At 32.3% G+C, this 16,245-nt stretch overlaps 1 protein-coding gene across 8 annotated transcripts; it reads right to left on the reverse strand.

Moving 5' to 3' along the window:
• Positions 1-7,350: 7,350 nt before the first annotated feature.
• LOC110655668 (probable ethanolamine kinase) lies at positions 7,351-15,185 on the reverse strand. Of its 8 annotated transcripts, XR_009145634.1 has the most exons (12): positions 14,982-15,185; positions 14,616-14,707; positions 14,352-14,458; positions 13,662-13,767; positions 12,360-12,482; positions 12,110-12,201; positions 11,238-11,312; positions 8,446-8,551; positions 8,306-8,372; positions 8,130-8,191; positions 7,937-8,029; positions 7,791-7,853 (listed from the first exon to the last, which is right to left on the reverse strand). XR_009145634.1 is itself a non-coding variant. In XM_021812095.2 (11 exons), the coding sequence occupies exons 1-11, from the start codon at positions 15,116-15,118 to the stop codon at positions 7,725-7,727; spliced, it is 1,068 nt and encodes a 355-aa protein (XP_021667787.2). In that variant the 5' UTR covers positions 15,119-15,183; the 3' UTR covers positions 7,351-7,724. The 8 variants fall into 8 exon arrangements, 3 of the variants coding, with proteins under 3 accessions (XP_021667787.2, XP_021667789.2, XP_057995737.1); XR_009145635.1 differs by lacking the exon at positions 8,130-8,191 and having other exon boundaries at positions 7,351-7,853; positions 14,982-15,184; XM_021812095.2 differs by lacking the exon at positions 8,130-8,191 and having other exon boundaries at positions 7,351-7,853; positions 11,238-11,322; positions 14,421-14,458; positions 14,982-15,183.
• Positions 15,186-16,245: the final 1,060 nt, after the last annotated feature.

Consider the following 16,245-nt stretch of genomic DNA (forward strand, 5'->3'; position numbering starts at 1 on the left):
AGAAAAGGAAGAGGGTCGGTCCAATTCAATCGGTTTGACCCTGTTCGGTTTGATTCGGCCAGTCCGATTTAGGATATCCAAAATTAAATTTTTGCTCTGTCTTGGGACAAAAAACGAGACCCAAAAATTCCAAAAAAAATTTCAGAAAACTCAAAAAAATTTATAGAGTCTAAATATATTTTTAGTTTTGCCACGTAGTCTTTAAATTAATTTTTAAAAATCATCGAAGTTTCACATTTTCAGAAAATCAAACCCGATTCTAAAAATAAAAAAATTTCAACAAAATTCTCAAATATTTAATACAATAAAATACTAATATTTACATATAAATTAATTTATTCAAAATTTAGGGGTGTTACATGTGGTATCAGAGCCCTAGGTTTTGAACAATTAAATTTCTCCATTAAATTTATAATGATGTACATAATATTGAAGATTTTACTTGTTATTAGATATATGTAGAATTAAAGTGTAGACCGTGAAAGTTTTATTATTAATGTTAATGATTAAAATAATTAAAATAATATTATTAAAATTTGACCCAATTAAGTTTTGGGCATGAGGATTATTAACATGACAAAAAAATAGTGTTAGAAAGAGTTTTAATTACATAATTTATATGTATGTCTTATGATATTTGTTTTAGTTTGTTAGTCACTAAAGTGGTCAAACTAAAATAAAATAAAATTAATAATTTGTTAGTCACCAAAGTGGCCGAACTATGAATAATGTTTACATGCATATAAAAATTATCAAATATCTATGCTAATAGATGTCTATAATAAAAAAATGGATTAATTGATACTCACTAGTCATCATAACTTAAAAATTTTACCCAAAGGTAAATCAATTATTCTGTGATAATGAGAATTATAAGGACAATAATATTTTATCAAATATAATTGAATATCCAAAGACAACATGTATATTTGATAAAATTTAATTATTATCCAATCAAGTTTAAAGATATTTATTTTAAGATACTATATTATAGTATCTACCCAAAGGAGAACTATAGTATACTCTAATTTTTAAAGTTATCTGAACCTATTTTGAGTATATAAATATAATATTGCAGCTTTTTCTCTTCATTCACAAGCTTAATCTGTTATTGTTTTAATGGGTTGAACTTCTTTGAATTGTGTGAGCAAGTTAAGCTCCATTTAGGTGTCTTGGACCTTGACTTCACATTATTGGAAGGCTAACTTGCTGTTATTATGGATAAAAGCAGTAAGGAAGAAAAGTTATACCATAAGCAATAGGAATTGGTTTGCGAATGACTATTGCCAATAACATTACGACTACAATTTCACAAACTAAAAATGCAAAAGAATACCTTAAACTTATGAAATATATGTTCTATTCTGAAGCTAAGTCACTCACTGGTACTCTAATAGCATAACTCATGACCATGAAGTATGATGGATCAAAGAGTATGTAAGAGCACATTATTGAAATGAGTAATATTGTAGCAAGGCTAAAGACTTTAAGGATGACAGTTGATGATTCCTTCTTGGTGTAGTTCATTATGAACTCATTACCTCTTGAATATGGGCCATTTCAAATTAACTATAACACTGTTGAGGATAAGTGGAATGGCAATGAATTGGCCAATAAGCTAGTTTAGGAGGAAATAAGGTTGAAAAATCAAGGGACTCATTCTGTCAACATTATGGGTCAAAAAGCTAATAAGGGACTTAAAGTTAAAGCCTACAAGTTTAAGAAGAAAAAAAAGAAAGGATCTTCATATGTTACTCAAACCGAGTAAAATGAACAAATGGTAGATGATTGTTGCTTCTTTACGAGAGTAGGAAACTATCAGAAAGATTGCCAGAAAAGTAAAGCTTGATTTGATAAGAAAGGTAATCTTTATGCTTATGTATGTTTCAAATCAAACTTATTTGAAGTTTCTAATAATACTTGGTGGCTTGATTTTGGTGCTACTATTTATATCTCCAATGTGATAAAAGGATTCCTTACGATCCAAATCGAAAACCCAACTAAGACTTCATATTTGTGGGGAATCATATGAAGGCTCCAATTGAAGGCATAGAGACTTACCGTTTGGTCTAAGATAATGGCTATCAACTAGACCTATTAAAAAACTTCTATGTGCTTTCAATTTCTAGGAATGTCATTTTTGTTTCAAAACTTGATGAATTTGGGTTCAATGTTAAGTTTGGGTATGGATGCTTCTGTTTATTTTATAATAATGATAATTCCATTATTGTTTTTGGAATCTTTATTGATGATCTATATATACTGAAACTTGATGATAATTTTGTTGAATCCTTGCCTGACACTTATAACAATATTGGAATTAAGCATAGTAGACTAAATGAGAATTCTGTTTTCATGTGGCATAAGCATTTAGGTCACATATTCAAAGAAATATTAGAAAGGTCAATAAAGAATGAAACTCTACCAAGTTTAGATATTCTTGATCTTGATGTGTGTGGATTGCATTAAGAGAAAGCAACCCAAACACAATAAAAAAGAAGTCACAAGAAGCAGTAAGCTTCTTAAAATTATACACACTGATTTATGTAGGCCTGTTGATACTCCATCTTTTGGGAGAGAAAAGTACTTTATTACCTTTATTGATTATTTTTCAAGTTATGAACATATTTATTTGCTTAATAAAAAATCTTAATCAATAAATGCACTTAAAGTGCACATAAATGAGGTTGAGAGGCAATTAGATAGAAAAGTGAAAATAGCAAGGTCAGATAGAGGTGGTGAATACTATGGAAAACACACTAAAATGGAACAATGTCCTGATCTATTTGTAAAGTTCTTAGAAAGTTATAGCATATGTGCACAATATACTATACCAAGTACTCCTCAATAAAATGAGGTGGCGAAAAGGCGAAATCAGACTTTAATGAATATGGTTAGGAGTTTGAAGAGTAACTCTTCTTTACCTATATCTTTGTATATGTATGTACTTAAAACTGTTGTACACTTGTTAAATAGGGTTCCTAGTAAGGCAGTCTCAAAAATACCTTATGAATTATGAACTGAAAGGAAATCTAGTTTAAGGCACCTGCATGTTTGGGGTTGCCGAGTGAAAGTAAGAATTTATAATCCACATGAAAAGATATTAGATTCTCGAATGATAAATGGATACTTTACTGGTCATCTAGAGAAATCTAAAGGGTATAGGTTTTATATTCCAAACCATAGTATGAAATTGTGAAAACTGGTAATGCTAAATTCCTTGAAGAATGATGAAGTTAGTGGGAGTGTTGAAAGACAGGATGTGGATATACAGGAAATTAAAGTTGATTTTCTTATGCCTATTTATGTTTCTATATCCAACCTTACTCCAGGTGTTGTTCTAGCAGTTGTTGAATGTTTACACAACATGATGATGAAACACACCCTTAAAAAGCTAACCTATGAAGAACTAACAAATGTGATCCACGAAAAAAAAAAAGCCATTAAGAAGATCTCAGACAGAAAAGAGATTGGCAATTGCTAATCATTATGTGGTTTAGCTAAAAGAGTTAGATTTTGATATAAGGAATCAATAAAGATTAAGTTTCATTTTCATAAGCCATAGGAAAATACTAAGTCTAACAAGTGGTTAGACACTATGAAAGATGAGTTAAAATCTATGGAACAAAATAAAGTATGGGATCTAGTCAAATTGCCTAAAGGATCTAAACAAGTTGGCTACAAATGGGTCTTTAAGACCAAGCGTGACTTAAATAGCAAAATCGAATGATATAAAGCAAGACTTGTTGCCAAGGGTTATACTCAGAAGGATGGTGTTAATTATAAAGAAACATTTTCACGAGTCTCAAAGAAAGACTCATTAAGAATTATCATTGCATTGGTGGCTCATTATGACTTAGAGTTGCACCAAATAGATGTGAAAACAACCTTTCTAAATGGAAAACTTGAAGAGGAAGTTTATATGGACCAACCTGAAGGTTTTTCAGTTGAAGGAAAAGGTCATATGGTGTGTAAACTTAAGAAATCAATATACGAACTTAAGCAAGCTTCCTGTCAATGGTATATTAAGTTCAATAATACCATAAAGTCTTTTGATTTTAAGAAAAACGTCGTTGATCAATGTATATATTAAAAGATCAGTGGGAGTAAGTTTATTTTCTTAATTCTATATATTGATGATATCTTACTTGCTGCAAGTTTATTTTCTTAATTCTATATGTTGATGATATCTTACTTGCTACAAATAATTTTGGCATATTACGTGAGACTAAAGATTTTCTTTCAATAAATTTTGAAATGAAAGACATGGGAGAGGCATCCTTTGTGATTGGAATCGAAATATTCCGCAATAGATCACAAGGACTGTTAGGATCATCCCAAAAAGCCTATATTGATAGAATTCTAAAGAGATTTAATATGCATAAATGTTCAGCGGAAATTATTCCCATACAGAAAGGGAACAAATTTAGTCTCGATCAATATCCGAAGAATGATGTAGAACATAAAGAAATGGAATCAATTCCTTATGCTTCAGTTGTGAGCAATTTGATGTATGCTTAAACCAGTAGAATTTTTTATCATGGAATTGATCACCAGAAAGCTGCAAAGAAAGTTTTATGGTACCTACAATGAACTAAAGATTTTATTCTCACTTCTAGGATATCTAATCATTTAGAAGTGATTGGATATTTAGATTTAGATTTTGTTGAATGTGTTGACAATAAAAGTCTATTTTGGCTACTTATTCCTATTAGCTGAAGGAACAGTATTGTGGAAAAATGCTAAAAATAGTCTGTCATAGTTTCATCCATTATGAAAGAAAAATTTATGGCATGTTTTCAAGTTATAATTCATGCATTATGGATGCGGAATTTTATCTTAGGACTTGAGGTAGTCGACAATATTAGCAAGCGGCTGAGAATTTATTGAGATAATTCTGCAGCAGTATTTTTCTCCAAGAACGAAAAATATTCCAAAAGTGCCAAACATATGGAATTAAAGTATTTTGCCATTAAGGAGGAAGTTCAGAAATGAAGAGTGTCTATTGAGCACATTAATACTGATCTCATAATTGCAAATTCGTTGACTAAAGGTTTACAGCCTAAGACATTTAAAGAACATGTGCTTAGAATGGGTCTTGGTTGTATTAATTAATAGTATATTGGCTTTGACACTCTGAGCTCATTGATGTGTTTTCTAACATATATTAATGGATTTCTTGTTTTCTCATAATTGTGTACACATAATATCTTGAGTGAATGATAACAGGAAAAGTTTTTTCAATACATTATTGTGGACCACAATATGATATACACATATCCATTATATACCTACTATAGTAAGTTGCTAGTGTTGCGGTATATGAAAGGAAGTATGTGATTAAATAATGTACAACCGTCATAACCCACACTTTAGTAATTTATTATATGAAGGTAATTATGAAGAACATTATGGAAATAATTTGTTTATTTCATGCACGCTTAATATTTATGTTATTAAAGTTTATATCATTTCATTATTGTGCCAAGTGGGAGAATGTATGATTTTGTCCGGTAATTAATATTACCATATGGGCCAAAATCAATTCTTTTAATGTGGCCCAATATTAATTGATATTTACTTTAATTAATACAAATCCTAATTATATAAGGATTACTTTAATTAAAGTAAATCCTAATTATAATTGTATAAGGATATTTGATGGACATATCAGATTAAGTCTTGGATATATATATATATAAGCTGGTCCTCTCTCTACTCATAAGGTCACACGCATTCTCTTTCATAAAGTCAGAGATATTAGGGTAATCTCAAGAAAATCTTCCATCACTAAAGTTTTGTGTATGAATTAAAAAAGATTAAGAGGGAGAAATCAGTTTATTAAATCAAAGAGTTTCTCTCAATTATTACCATGGCTCAGTTAAACTCTGCATCAGGTACGCTTTCTAGATCTGTGAGAATTTATTTGTTCAAGATCCATTATTAGGGTGATGGTTGAATCTTATGTTTATTATTCACATTATATTTATGATTGTTATGATCTATTAAGAATTTTGCAAGAATTATAGTACACTGCGACTCCTAATTCAATATATATCGTTCTCAACTTCCTTTTTAACTCGACAGCTACAAAAGAATATTATACAACATCATGATATCTAACTGGACTCGGGGAACTTTGCCTAACAGTCCTCCTGTGAAGAAAAATGGGAGAAGAGAAAATGCTGGCGAAAAGAAGAGAAACTCAATCAAGCTTTCATTAAGTATGACTGAGGAAAAGAAGAGAAAATACTGAGAAAAAGAAGAGAAACTCATCTCTGAAAACTAGTTTGCAAGGGGAGGTGCTTCGAAATTTATTAACCTCTCACCAAGGTTGTTTCTTATTGATGTGGGATCATAACATTACCCCACGCTTGAAAAATCAATGTCCTCGTTCATCATGGCCATGTTGGTCACGACTAGCACCCTATACATTGAACCACATGTCCAACCACATGTCCTTACACAATAGGTCTAGGCTATCACTATGTGAGGCACTACTCCGAGTGTTGGATTTCACAAGATGGGGCTGGCTCTGATACCAATTAATATAAACTATTGAGCAGCACGAGTCGCTGAGGTTCAACCATGTGAATAATAGGCTACCTAATAAAACTCACCCCTAAAAACTGACTTGCAAGGGGAGAGTGCCAAAAAAAAACTTAAAGATTGTTCCTCAATGATATCTGCTTTCTAATAAAGGTCATCAAAAGCATTCAAGTATTCTTGCAAGGAATCCGTTTGCTTCAAGTTCCTCAATTCCGCAATTGGGTCATCAAAAGCATGATATCAATCTAGCTCCCAATGCCCTCACATACTCATCCCAATTGGCATAAGCCCCAGCTCCTTTGGTTTTAATAAAACCCTGATGCCACTGAATTGCATGACCCTCCAAATGCAATGCAACAACTTTTACCCTATTTTGATACTCAATTGTTCCCACTTCAAAAAAATATTCTGCCCTCAATAATCTTCCTTCTAATCCCTCACCATTGAACCGAGGAAATTCCAATTTGGCAGAACTATTCCATGGATTATTTCAAATAGATATTTGTGGTTGTTCATTACAATTCTTCTGTCTCGCCGCTTCCACATTTTGACAACTTAATCCTGCAATCAAGGATCTGAGCTCATCTATAATTCCCTTAAACTTCACTTCTTGGCTAGCTACCATCTCTTGTAGCCTTGCCTCTTGTCTGTGCTCTACTTCTATCACTATAGAAGCTATCTCCTTCCACCACTCATGTGAATGTGTTTCCACTCCTACCATAGCCATGGATCACTGCTCTGATACCAATGTTGTGATGAAAAATGAGAAAAGAGAAAACATAAAAAAAAAAAAAAAAAAAAGAAGAGAAACTCAATCAACTTTTCATTAAGAAGAATCAAGAATGATTTACAATACAACAGTTACAAATCTTATAGCTAATCTGCTAACAGAATCTAAAAACTCTCAACAACTACTCTACTTTTCCCACCCATGTAACTACTTACTCTATAATCCCATTCTCAATGGCTAACACTCCGACCAGCATAACAACTTGCCCAACAACTAGGTAACTTGGCTGGAGACTATTGACATTACCATTGCCAATACACACCGTATCATCTAATCAAGCCAAGCCACTAACTTATTCGCAACACATTGTTTTACTATTCATATCACAACAAGTCCATATAATACAGAACAATGCTGCTAGCAACGCGTGAAAATGACCAGAAAACTATCCACTCCCACATCCTGAGAGGTAAGAACGTGCCAGTGAGCAACTCTTTTCCTTCTGTTTTTTGTATTCATTGTATCGCAAGAAGAAATAGCCAAGATAATCAAAATCTATTGGAGACATCTTTGCCTGTAAACACAAATAAATCATATGATCAATTTGTGTGGTGTGGTGTAGTGAGCTTGAAATGCAGAGGTGACGGGTGGAGTTACCTGGATTATTGCCCATAAGGCCCAAAATAAGTGCGAAGCTAACATGAAAGTATTTGTCTCTATGTATAAAGCTTCAAGGTCCTTGTCAGATACCTGTCGAAAAAAACATAATAAAAATTAAAAGCAACTCCAGCTCTGTAGGTACACATCCCGAAAATCACAACAGAAAGTAGGTAATATAGATATGCAGGACCTTGCAACAAAATAACTCTGTCTTGAGAACTGCCAATGATGATCTCAAGTCCAAGATAGAAACTATACGTACACATCCCAAAACAATCAAAATTTAACTTCCTGAACTAACAAATTCCTAAGCTAGAAACCCTTTTACAAAGCCATGAAAATAAGAATTTGGAGCCCAGAGAATACCTCATCCAGTTTGTCAGGTCGTAGATAATGCCTAAAGAAATGATATTGTTCATCCTTACTTGGGTATCTACATTAACACAATCCAACAATCAATAGAATGAAATAGAAAATGGAGAGAAAATAAAAGTTTCTTTACATACAAGCTGTAGTCACAATCATAACCCGCATATTCATTGAAGTGATTTCCAATGTCAAAACCTCTGTAACTGTAGGAACCGTACTCAAAATCAATGAAGTAGAGTTTACCTGGATATTCAGGAGATAAAAGAAAAGATCAATATGAAAAAGAAATATCAAAATTACACAATAAAGCAAATTTTCAGCAATTTATTATTTCCTCTATGCAAATTGGGCACCATTTCAAGAACCAACCCCCCCAACAATTTAGGTGTCTTATGGGCCACCATTTTAAACATTATGAGCTATAATGATGGCAAAGCACCAAAAGCACGTCAGCATTCTGATAACATACCATTAAGCGACACAAAAATCAAAGTAACCTCTAAGATTAGATCACAAAGAAATTCTTATGTTCATGAATTGCATGCCATCAATTGACCAGAAAAGTTCAACCGAGAAAATTGCATTCATTATAATCCACATTTTTAGCATATATTAGTCCACAATGCAGACAACCTCTGCATATTTGTTATCTCATAATATATCCTTCATATGTCATGCATACTCATACTTGATGTAGCATATATGGGTACAGCAGACTAAAAATCCATTGTCCATGGCCCTGCATCAATACTCTACTACTTAAAAGATCCATCAAGTATGATATCTACATGTGTACTAGTACCAGATACACTACCATCACATTATCATTTGAGTTTACTAATGGCATAGATAAGAAAATTATAAAAATAAAATAAAATGAAAACAATATATAAAAGTACTTGGAGAGTCTAAAGGACATGGACCACCCTCAAAAGAGAGATGGTGGTGGAATAAGGAAGTACAAAAGACAGTGAAGAGAAAGAGAGAATGGTATAAGAAATTACCTAAATGTGATAATAATGAGGCATATGAACAGTACAAGATAGCAAAGAAAGAAGCAAAAAAGGCAGTTAGTCAAGTAAGAGCGCAGACCTTTGAAAAGTTATATGAGAAATATTTATAGATTAGAAAGGAGAAGAGAAAAAAAATGTCAAGATCTCAATCAAGTTAGGTGCATTAAAGATAAAGAAGGAAAAGTGTTAGTGAAAGATGAGGACATTAAAGAAAGATTGAGAAATTATTTTGATGATCTCTTTAATAATAGTCAAAATGGTAATAGCGTGAATATAGATTACAGAGCAATAGAAAAGAATGTGAATTATACTAGAAGGATTAGATCTTTAGAAGTAAATGAAGCACTTAAGAGAATGAAAATAGATAAAGCCAGTGGACCGATGGAATACCAATTGAAGTGTGGAAGTGTTTAGGAGATATGGGAGTGGCATGGTTAACTAAATTGTTTAATAAGATTCTAAATTCAAAGAAAATGCCTGATGAATGGAGGATGAGTATTTTAGTACCTATTTTTAAAAATAAGGGAGACATACAGAGTCGCTCAAACTATAGGGAAATTAAACTCATGAGCCATACTATGAAATTGTGAGAGAGAGTTGTGGAACATCAACTACGTCATGATACTTCTATCTCTCCAATCAATTTGGCTTCATGCCTGGTCGTTCAACTATGGAAGCAATCTTTCTAATTAAAAGCTTGATGGAGAAATATAGAGATGTGAGAAAAGATTTACACATGATTTTTATCGATTTAGAGAAGGCTTATGATAGTGTTCCAAGAGATGTCTTATGGAGAGTGTTAGAACAAAAGGAAGTATCTGTTAGGTACATAAAAGTGTTGAAAGACATGTATGAAGGAGCAACTACTATTGTGCGCACCGCGAGAGGAGACACCAGAGATTACGTCAAAGTTCAGCTGTAAGCCCTTACCTTTTTACATTAGTTTTAGATGAATTAACAAAACATATACAAGAGAGTATCTCTTGGTGCATGATGTTTGCGGATGATATAGTTCTGATAGATGAGACGCAAAAAGGAGTCAATAGAAAGCTAGAGCTTTGGAGAAGTACTCTAGAGTCAAAGGACTTTGAGTTAAGTAGAACGAAAACAGAATACAAGCATTGTAAGTTTAGTGAAGGCAGAACTGGTGATAGAGAAGGAGTTAGTTTAGATAGAGTAATACTGTCCCAAAGTAATGACTTTAAATATCTCGGCTCAGTCCTTCAAGTAGATGGAGGATGTAAGAAGGATGTCAGTCATAGGATTAAAGCCGGATGGTTGAAGTGGAGACGTGCCACTAGAGTTTTATATAATCGCAAAATTCCCAATAAGTTGAAAGGAAAATTTTACCGTATAGCCATACGACCGGCCATGTTATATGGTAGTGAGTGTTGAGCACTGAAGGAGTCGTATGTGTCTAAGATAAGAGTTGCGGAGATGAGAATGTTAAGGTGGATGAGTGGCCATACTAGACTAGATAAAGTCTGTAATGAGAGTATTAGAGAAAAGGTAGGAGTGGTACCAATTGAGGATAAGTTGAGAGAAGGGAGATTGAGGTGGTTTGGTCATGTGAAGCGTAGACATACGGAGGTTCCAGTTAGACAAGTAGAGCACATTAGGGTAGAGGATAGAAAGAAAAGAAGGGGTAGACCTAAACTGACTTGGAGGAGAGTAGTACAACATGACTTAGAAGCATTACACATTTCCGAGGATTTAACCTAAAATCATTTAGAGTGGAGAAAGAGAATCCATATAGCCGACCCCAACTTTTTGGGATAAAGGCATAGTTTAGTTTAGTTGAGTTGAAAACAATACATTTGCAAGAGAGCTTACATAAGTAGAATACTTAACCAAGAATGACAAACGTGGTTAGTGAAGAGGGAAAAAGAATATTTTAGATCAGGGTTAACACAGACCTTCGTCTTCATTAAGCATAAGATTCCCCGAAAGCAGGTCATTATGAGAAAAAACCATGGGAGCATTAAGACGACCTGTCAATTCCTGTTCAATTATCAGGAAAATTACCACCATGAATAGAAATGAAGCTCTTCAAACATAAACAAATATTCAACCAAAAATAAGCATAGAATAAAGGTGATCCAAGAAGGATTTCCAAAGTTAATAAATGTTAGTACCTTCATCCACACCACAGTCTCAATTTTATAAATGCCAAAAAGTTAGTGCTCTCATAAATAACTATTGCCACCGAAGAGAAGAAGAGGAAAGGCTAAGGCCTAAAGAAGCTTAATTCCAAATTTTGAGACTGGACAAACATCATGCCTTCTGCCTCACATACAATGGCATCCATTATTTTCTCAGGTTCCATCAATATAAATAAATATCTCCAGAAATTTAAGATGAACATTCTAAATTGTCTGCAAATGACAAATTAATGTGTCTGACATTTAAGAAGCTATTCAACTGGATGTTTTCTAGATGTTCTGGTTTCAAATCACGAGCAAGTCAGTCAAGGAAATTATCAAGCAGAATAACTTCATCTGTTATCTAGGGCATACTAGTTTATGGAGTGCAATTGTGCATTGAATCTGTGTTATGCTTCATTTTCCAGCGAAAGATAATCATTTGCACCAAGGAAAACTCTAACTGCTCAAAAGGCAACAGCCTTATGAATTATGATAACAAGCAAAACAGGTTCATTTGATAACCTAAGCTACAAGTGGTTTGCTGTCAGATAGAGATAAAGGGCCTTCCTTTAACCTCAAAACTGCATGGGAGAACCACAAGACACAGATTACAAGCATGAAAATTTTATGGAAGAAAATATTACCTTGATTTCAACTACTTCATCATAAACTTCTTTGAATAAAATTGTCTCAAATTTTCTTTGCTTCTCAATATCATCAAATCGAAGAATGGATGCTGCAACAAGATTTGGTAGCTCAAATAAGAAAACTATGCAATAATTCTAGGGTATACAATAGTCAAACTGCTCAAAGTTGAAAATAAGTGCTGCTAAATCTATTTCAGATAAATATGAAACGCAAAATAGAGGAGGCTAGAGAAGTAAGAAAACATACCATTCTCATAGAACTTGAAGATGTCATTCCATAACTGAGGTTCTTTAGAACCTGGAATTTCCACTGCATGGAATTTACGAAGTTGCTTGGCAATTTCTGCAGCCAGCTTTGGCTTTCTCACATCTGCCACAAAGAAACAGCCAGAGTAAAGTAAACACAATGTGTGTGTGTGTGTGTGTGTGTGTGTGTGTGAGAGAGAGAGAGAGAGAGAGAGAGAGAGAGAGAGAGAGCAATGGGTTTCAAATCACATAATTGCATACGTTTCAGGTTGCAAAGAAACTTTATTAACCCCTCAATTCAACAAATAGTGAAAATAAAGGAACTTCTAGAGGGAACAACGGATACTCCCCACTTGGAACTTTAGGTGAGTACAACACTACAAAGTCAAAAGGTTCTATTTATAGTGTTCAATCAACATATTAAATTCAACAATAAGTAAACTCAACTGTGGAATTAAAATTACATTCATTGCACAAGATAAGTTTTGAGAAGACATTAAATTAACCCCAGTTTTGTAACATAATTTTTGAAATCAAAGCCGTTGTGGCCATTACACTACATTTCTAGCAAACTTGACCGAAACTTCATCTTAACTTTTTTTTTCACAAAGATTTACAACAAATTAGCTCAAAATTTTAAAATAGATCTATGTAGCTTTAGCAAGATCTAAGACTTATATTATATTGATGGAAATATGTACAAAAACCTCTGACAAAATTATCTAAAATGTACAGTTATACTGATTGCAAAATGAAAACTTCTTTAAAAACAAGTCAAGCAATATATGTTTGATTTTCTAAAAAGGAACATTAAAATTCATTGAAAATATTAGCGTAGCAGCATTTCAAATTCTAGTAAACCATGCATTAGAGGCAACTTGCTTATTGGAGGGGGATCAAGAAAGTCACCAAACTGCATTCCAAACCACAACCATGATTTTAAACCATTAGTTAAGCTACAAAAGTAGATGAAGCAATTTTAAATTTTAGGTTGATGTGGATTTAAAAGCTTTTAGGTATCATATCAAATTCAGAGCAATTGCAAAAATAAATAAATAAGATTGTGAAATTTGTAATTTGGTTTGAGAGCATTCTTGCTACCAGGCCAGACTTCTTCTATTCAACACTTGGATTCTTAACTGCTTTAGCACTTGGCAATCTCTGATTAAATTATATGACCAAGACAACAGAATATTATATCTGATGTCCCCACAAAATTGGGTGTAATTGATGGTTCATTCTCAGAAGGTCCTTTCTATGAAGTATTAACTATACTATGTTATCCGACTCAACCCATGCTTACCTGCTGGAGTTAGTGTCCGTGCATTGATAAAAGACTGCACCATGCCATTTCCAAATACACCAAGCAACTTAGCACCAAATCCAGCTGCTGATAGGTATTTGATAGCCTGAACACAATATGTGTTAAGCAACTATAACATAACAAATAGTGTAGTAAAAAGTAGGATAAATCAAATGAATTAATTGTAGCTTGCTCCAGATAGAAATAATTTTAATGCTTCAAAAGAAGATGCTGTAATGAACAATGATGACGAACTTAGCAATAGCATAGTTTAAAGTTCTTTGTATTACAAAATTTCTATCCATTTTCCAGTTACCCCACAACATTACTGCATATACTTTTGTGTGGGGATATGATATTAGTAACTAAAACATGTTGGTTTCTTTGATCATATAAAATTGTTCCAAGGAGGACTGAAAGCCAGCCACTTAATTTCTTTAAGGAAGAGATTTATATCATGATCTAGGAGAGCCACAGAATCCTTCAGAAATTGATTAGACACCTGTATTCATTCAGTTGCTTGACCGGTCAGACACAATTATAGAAATGAAATTCCAATAATAACTATGTAGTAGATTCAAAGAATTAATATTTTCGTGAAATTCATTAAATTTCAACCCTGAAAATCATTCTTGATTTCTTGTTCAATCATGAGAAAGTAAATGAATCTAGGCCGCTTTAGGAAATCACCTGCAACTCCCTCTCACGATTGATAAAATAATCGGTGTTAGGACTATATAATCTGACAGTTACAGATACCTCATTTCCATTTTCTTCCTTCACAGATACCTTAAGCACTGCAGGATCAAGTAACAAAACGAATTATTAAGACCAATGCTAAGAGGCTAACATGCTTTTGCAGGTGATTTTCAGTGCAAAAGTTAGCGAAGTAAGGTGAACGATTTCTTCAAATCAAAAGTTAATAAATAGCAAAAAGGCAAACAAAGAACTCACATAAATTTGTTATACCACCAGAAACCGTCTCAATTGTGAAGCAAGAATCTTCCAATCTTGACCATTTCTTGAACAGATCCTTGCATAACTCTCTGTTAAAACACAATTACGCCGATAATTTCCTGTTTAGTCTCGCTTCTTACTTATTTTCCAAAATTAAAAAGATTCTAAAGAAATGAAATGCTGATTAAGTCCCTATATTTTCTTGGCAGCCAAACATCAAACAGAGCTAAGACTTGCAACAAAAAATCAAAAAACCTAACCAACAAAAGAAAAGCTAAGCTAACGCTTAAATTCACGAATCCACTGCATAACAAAAACACAAAAATGCAAAGTGAAAAGAGACGAAAGAAAGAAGGAACGAACATGAGACGAGGAGACATATCAGATAGAGAAAGAGAGGTGTCAACGGTGAGTTGCGAAGAATGAATGTCAGAGCTGCAACAGTCTCTAGCTTCCTGTGCGACCTCCATAGCGTCCCAGATCTTTCGCTCGGCTACCATTTTCGTGCCTTCTATTAAAATCTCAAAACGCGATTTTCTCGGGGTTTCAGGTTTATACAACAACATGCACTAAATTTTATCCCTTTTTTTCATTTCTTTTATTTAATTTTACTTTATTAAAATAATATTATTATTTCTGATACACAAAATAATATTATTATTTTATCTACTTTCTCCTTTCTTTCTTTATTTCTCTTTCTTCTCTCTTTTTAATTAAAATAAAAATTAATAAAAGTTGAAACTAATCATTAAAATATAAATTATTTTTAAAAATAATAATTTTATTTATTAAAATTTTAAAATTTTATTTTTTATTACTTTAATTACTTATATTTTATGTATCAAATAAAAATAATGAAATAGATTTAAAAAAAAAAATTAGAGCGGTGCTAATAGTTGGCAGTTGAAGGTTTTTACACACGTGGGCCAACTGGCAGTGCAGATTCTTTAAATTTTTATATACAAGCAGAAGCTGGATGAGGATCTTGGCAAGGGAATCGGGCTTTCCACTAATTTTATGCCGCTGGGAAGCGGAAGAGAAATCATTAAGTGTACTTAACGCGCGTGCATATATATATATATATTAAATTTATTTTTTTATGAAAAAAAAGTAAAATTTTTTAAAATTTTTGATATATTTAATAATTAATCAAAGCAAAAATATTCTAAGTCATTATCCTCTTTTACAAGTCATTATTATTTTATTTTTTATTAATTTTATTTGAATTTTATTATTAAATTAATTAAATATTTATAAAATAAACTTTTTTTTAAATAATTATATAATAATTTTCTTGAGATATACATTATTTTATGTGAAATTAACAATTATCAATATAATTTCACTAAAAGCATTTTTCTTTTTTATTTAAAATATCACCTGATAATCTTGCTTTTAATTATATTTTATTTGATACTTAAATTTTATAAAAGCATACTCGAAAGTATTAGATATTTTATCATATGACTATTTATACTAATAAGGTATTTGATTTAGTTTATAAACCGATCAAACCTATTTATAAGTAAAAAAAATAAGTAAATTACTATTTGACTTGATTTAAAAGTTAAAATCGTAATTAAAAAATGACTAATTTTTAACTTTTGACTTAGAATATATCTTTTAA

The sequence above is a fragment of the Hevea brasiliensis genome, chromosome 17, assembly GCF_030052815.1.
Source record: "Hevea brasiliensis isolate MT/VB/25A 57/8 chromosome 17, ASM3005281v1, whole genome shotgun sequence".
NCBI classification, from domain to species: domain Eukaryota; kingdom Viridiplantae; phylum Streptophyta; class Magnoliopsida; order Malpighiales; family Euphorbiaceae; genus Hevea; species Hevea brasiliensis.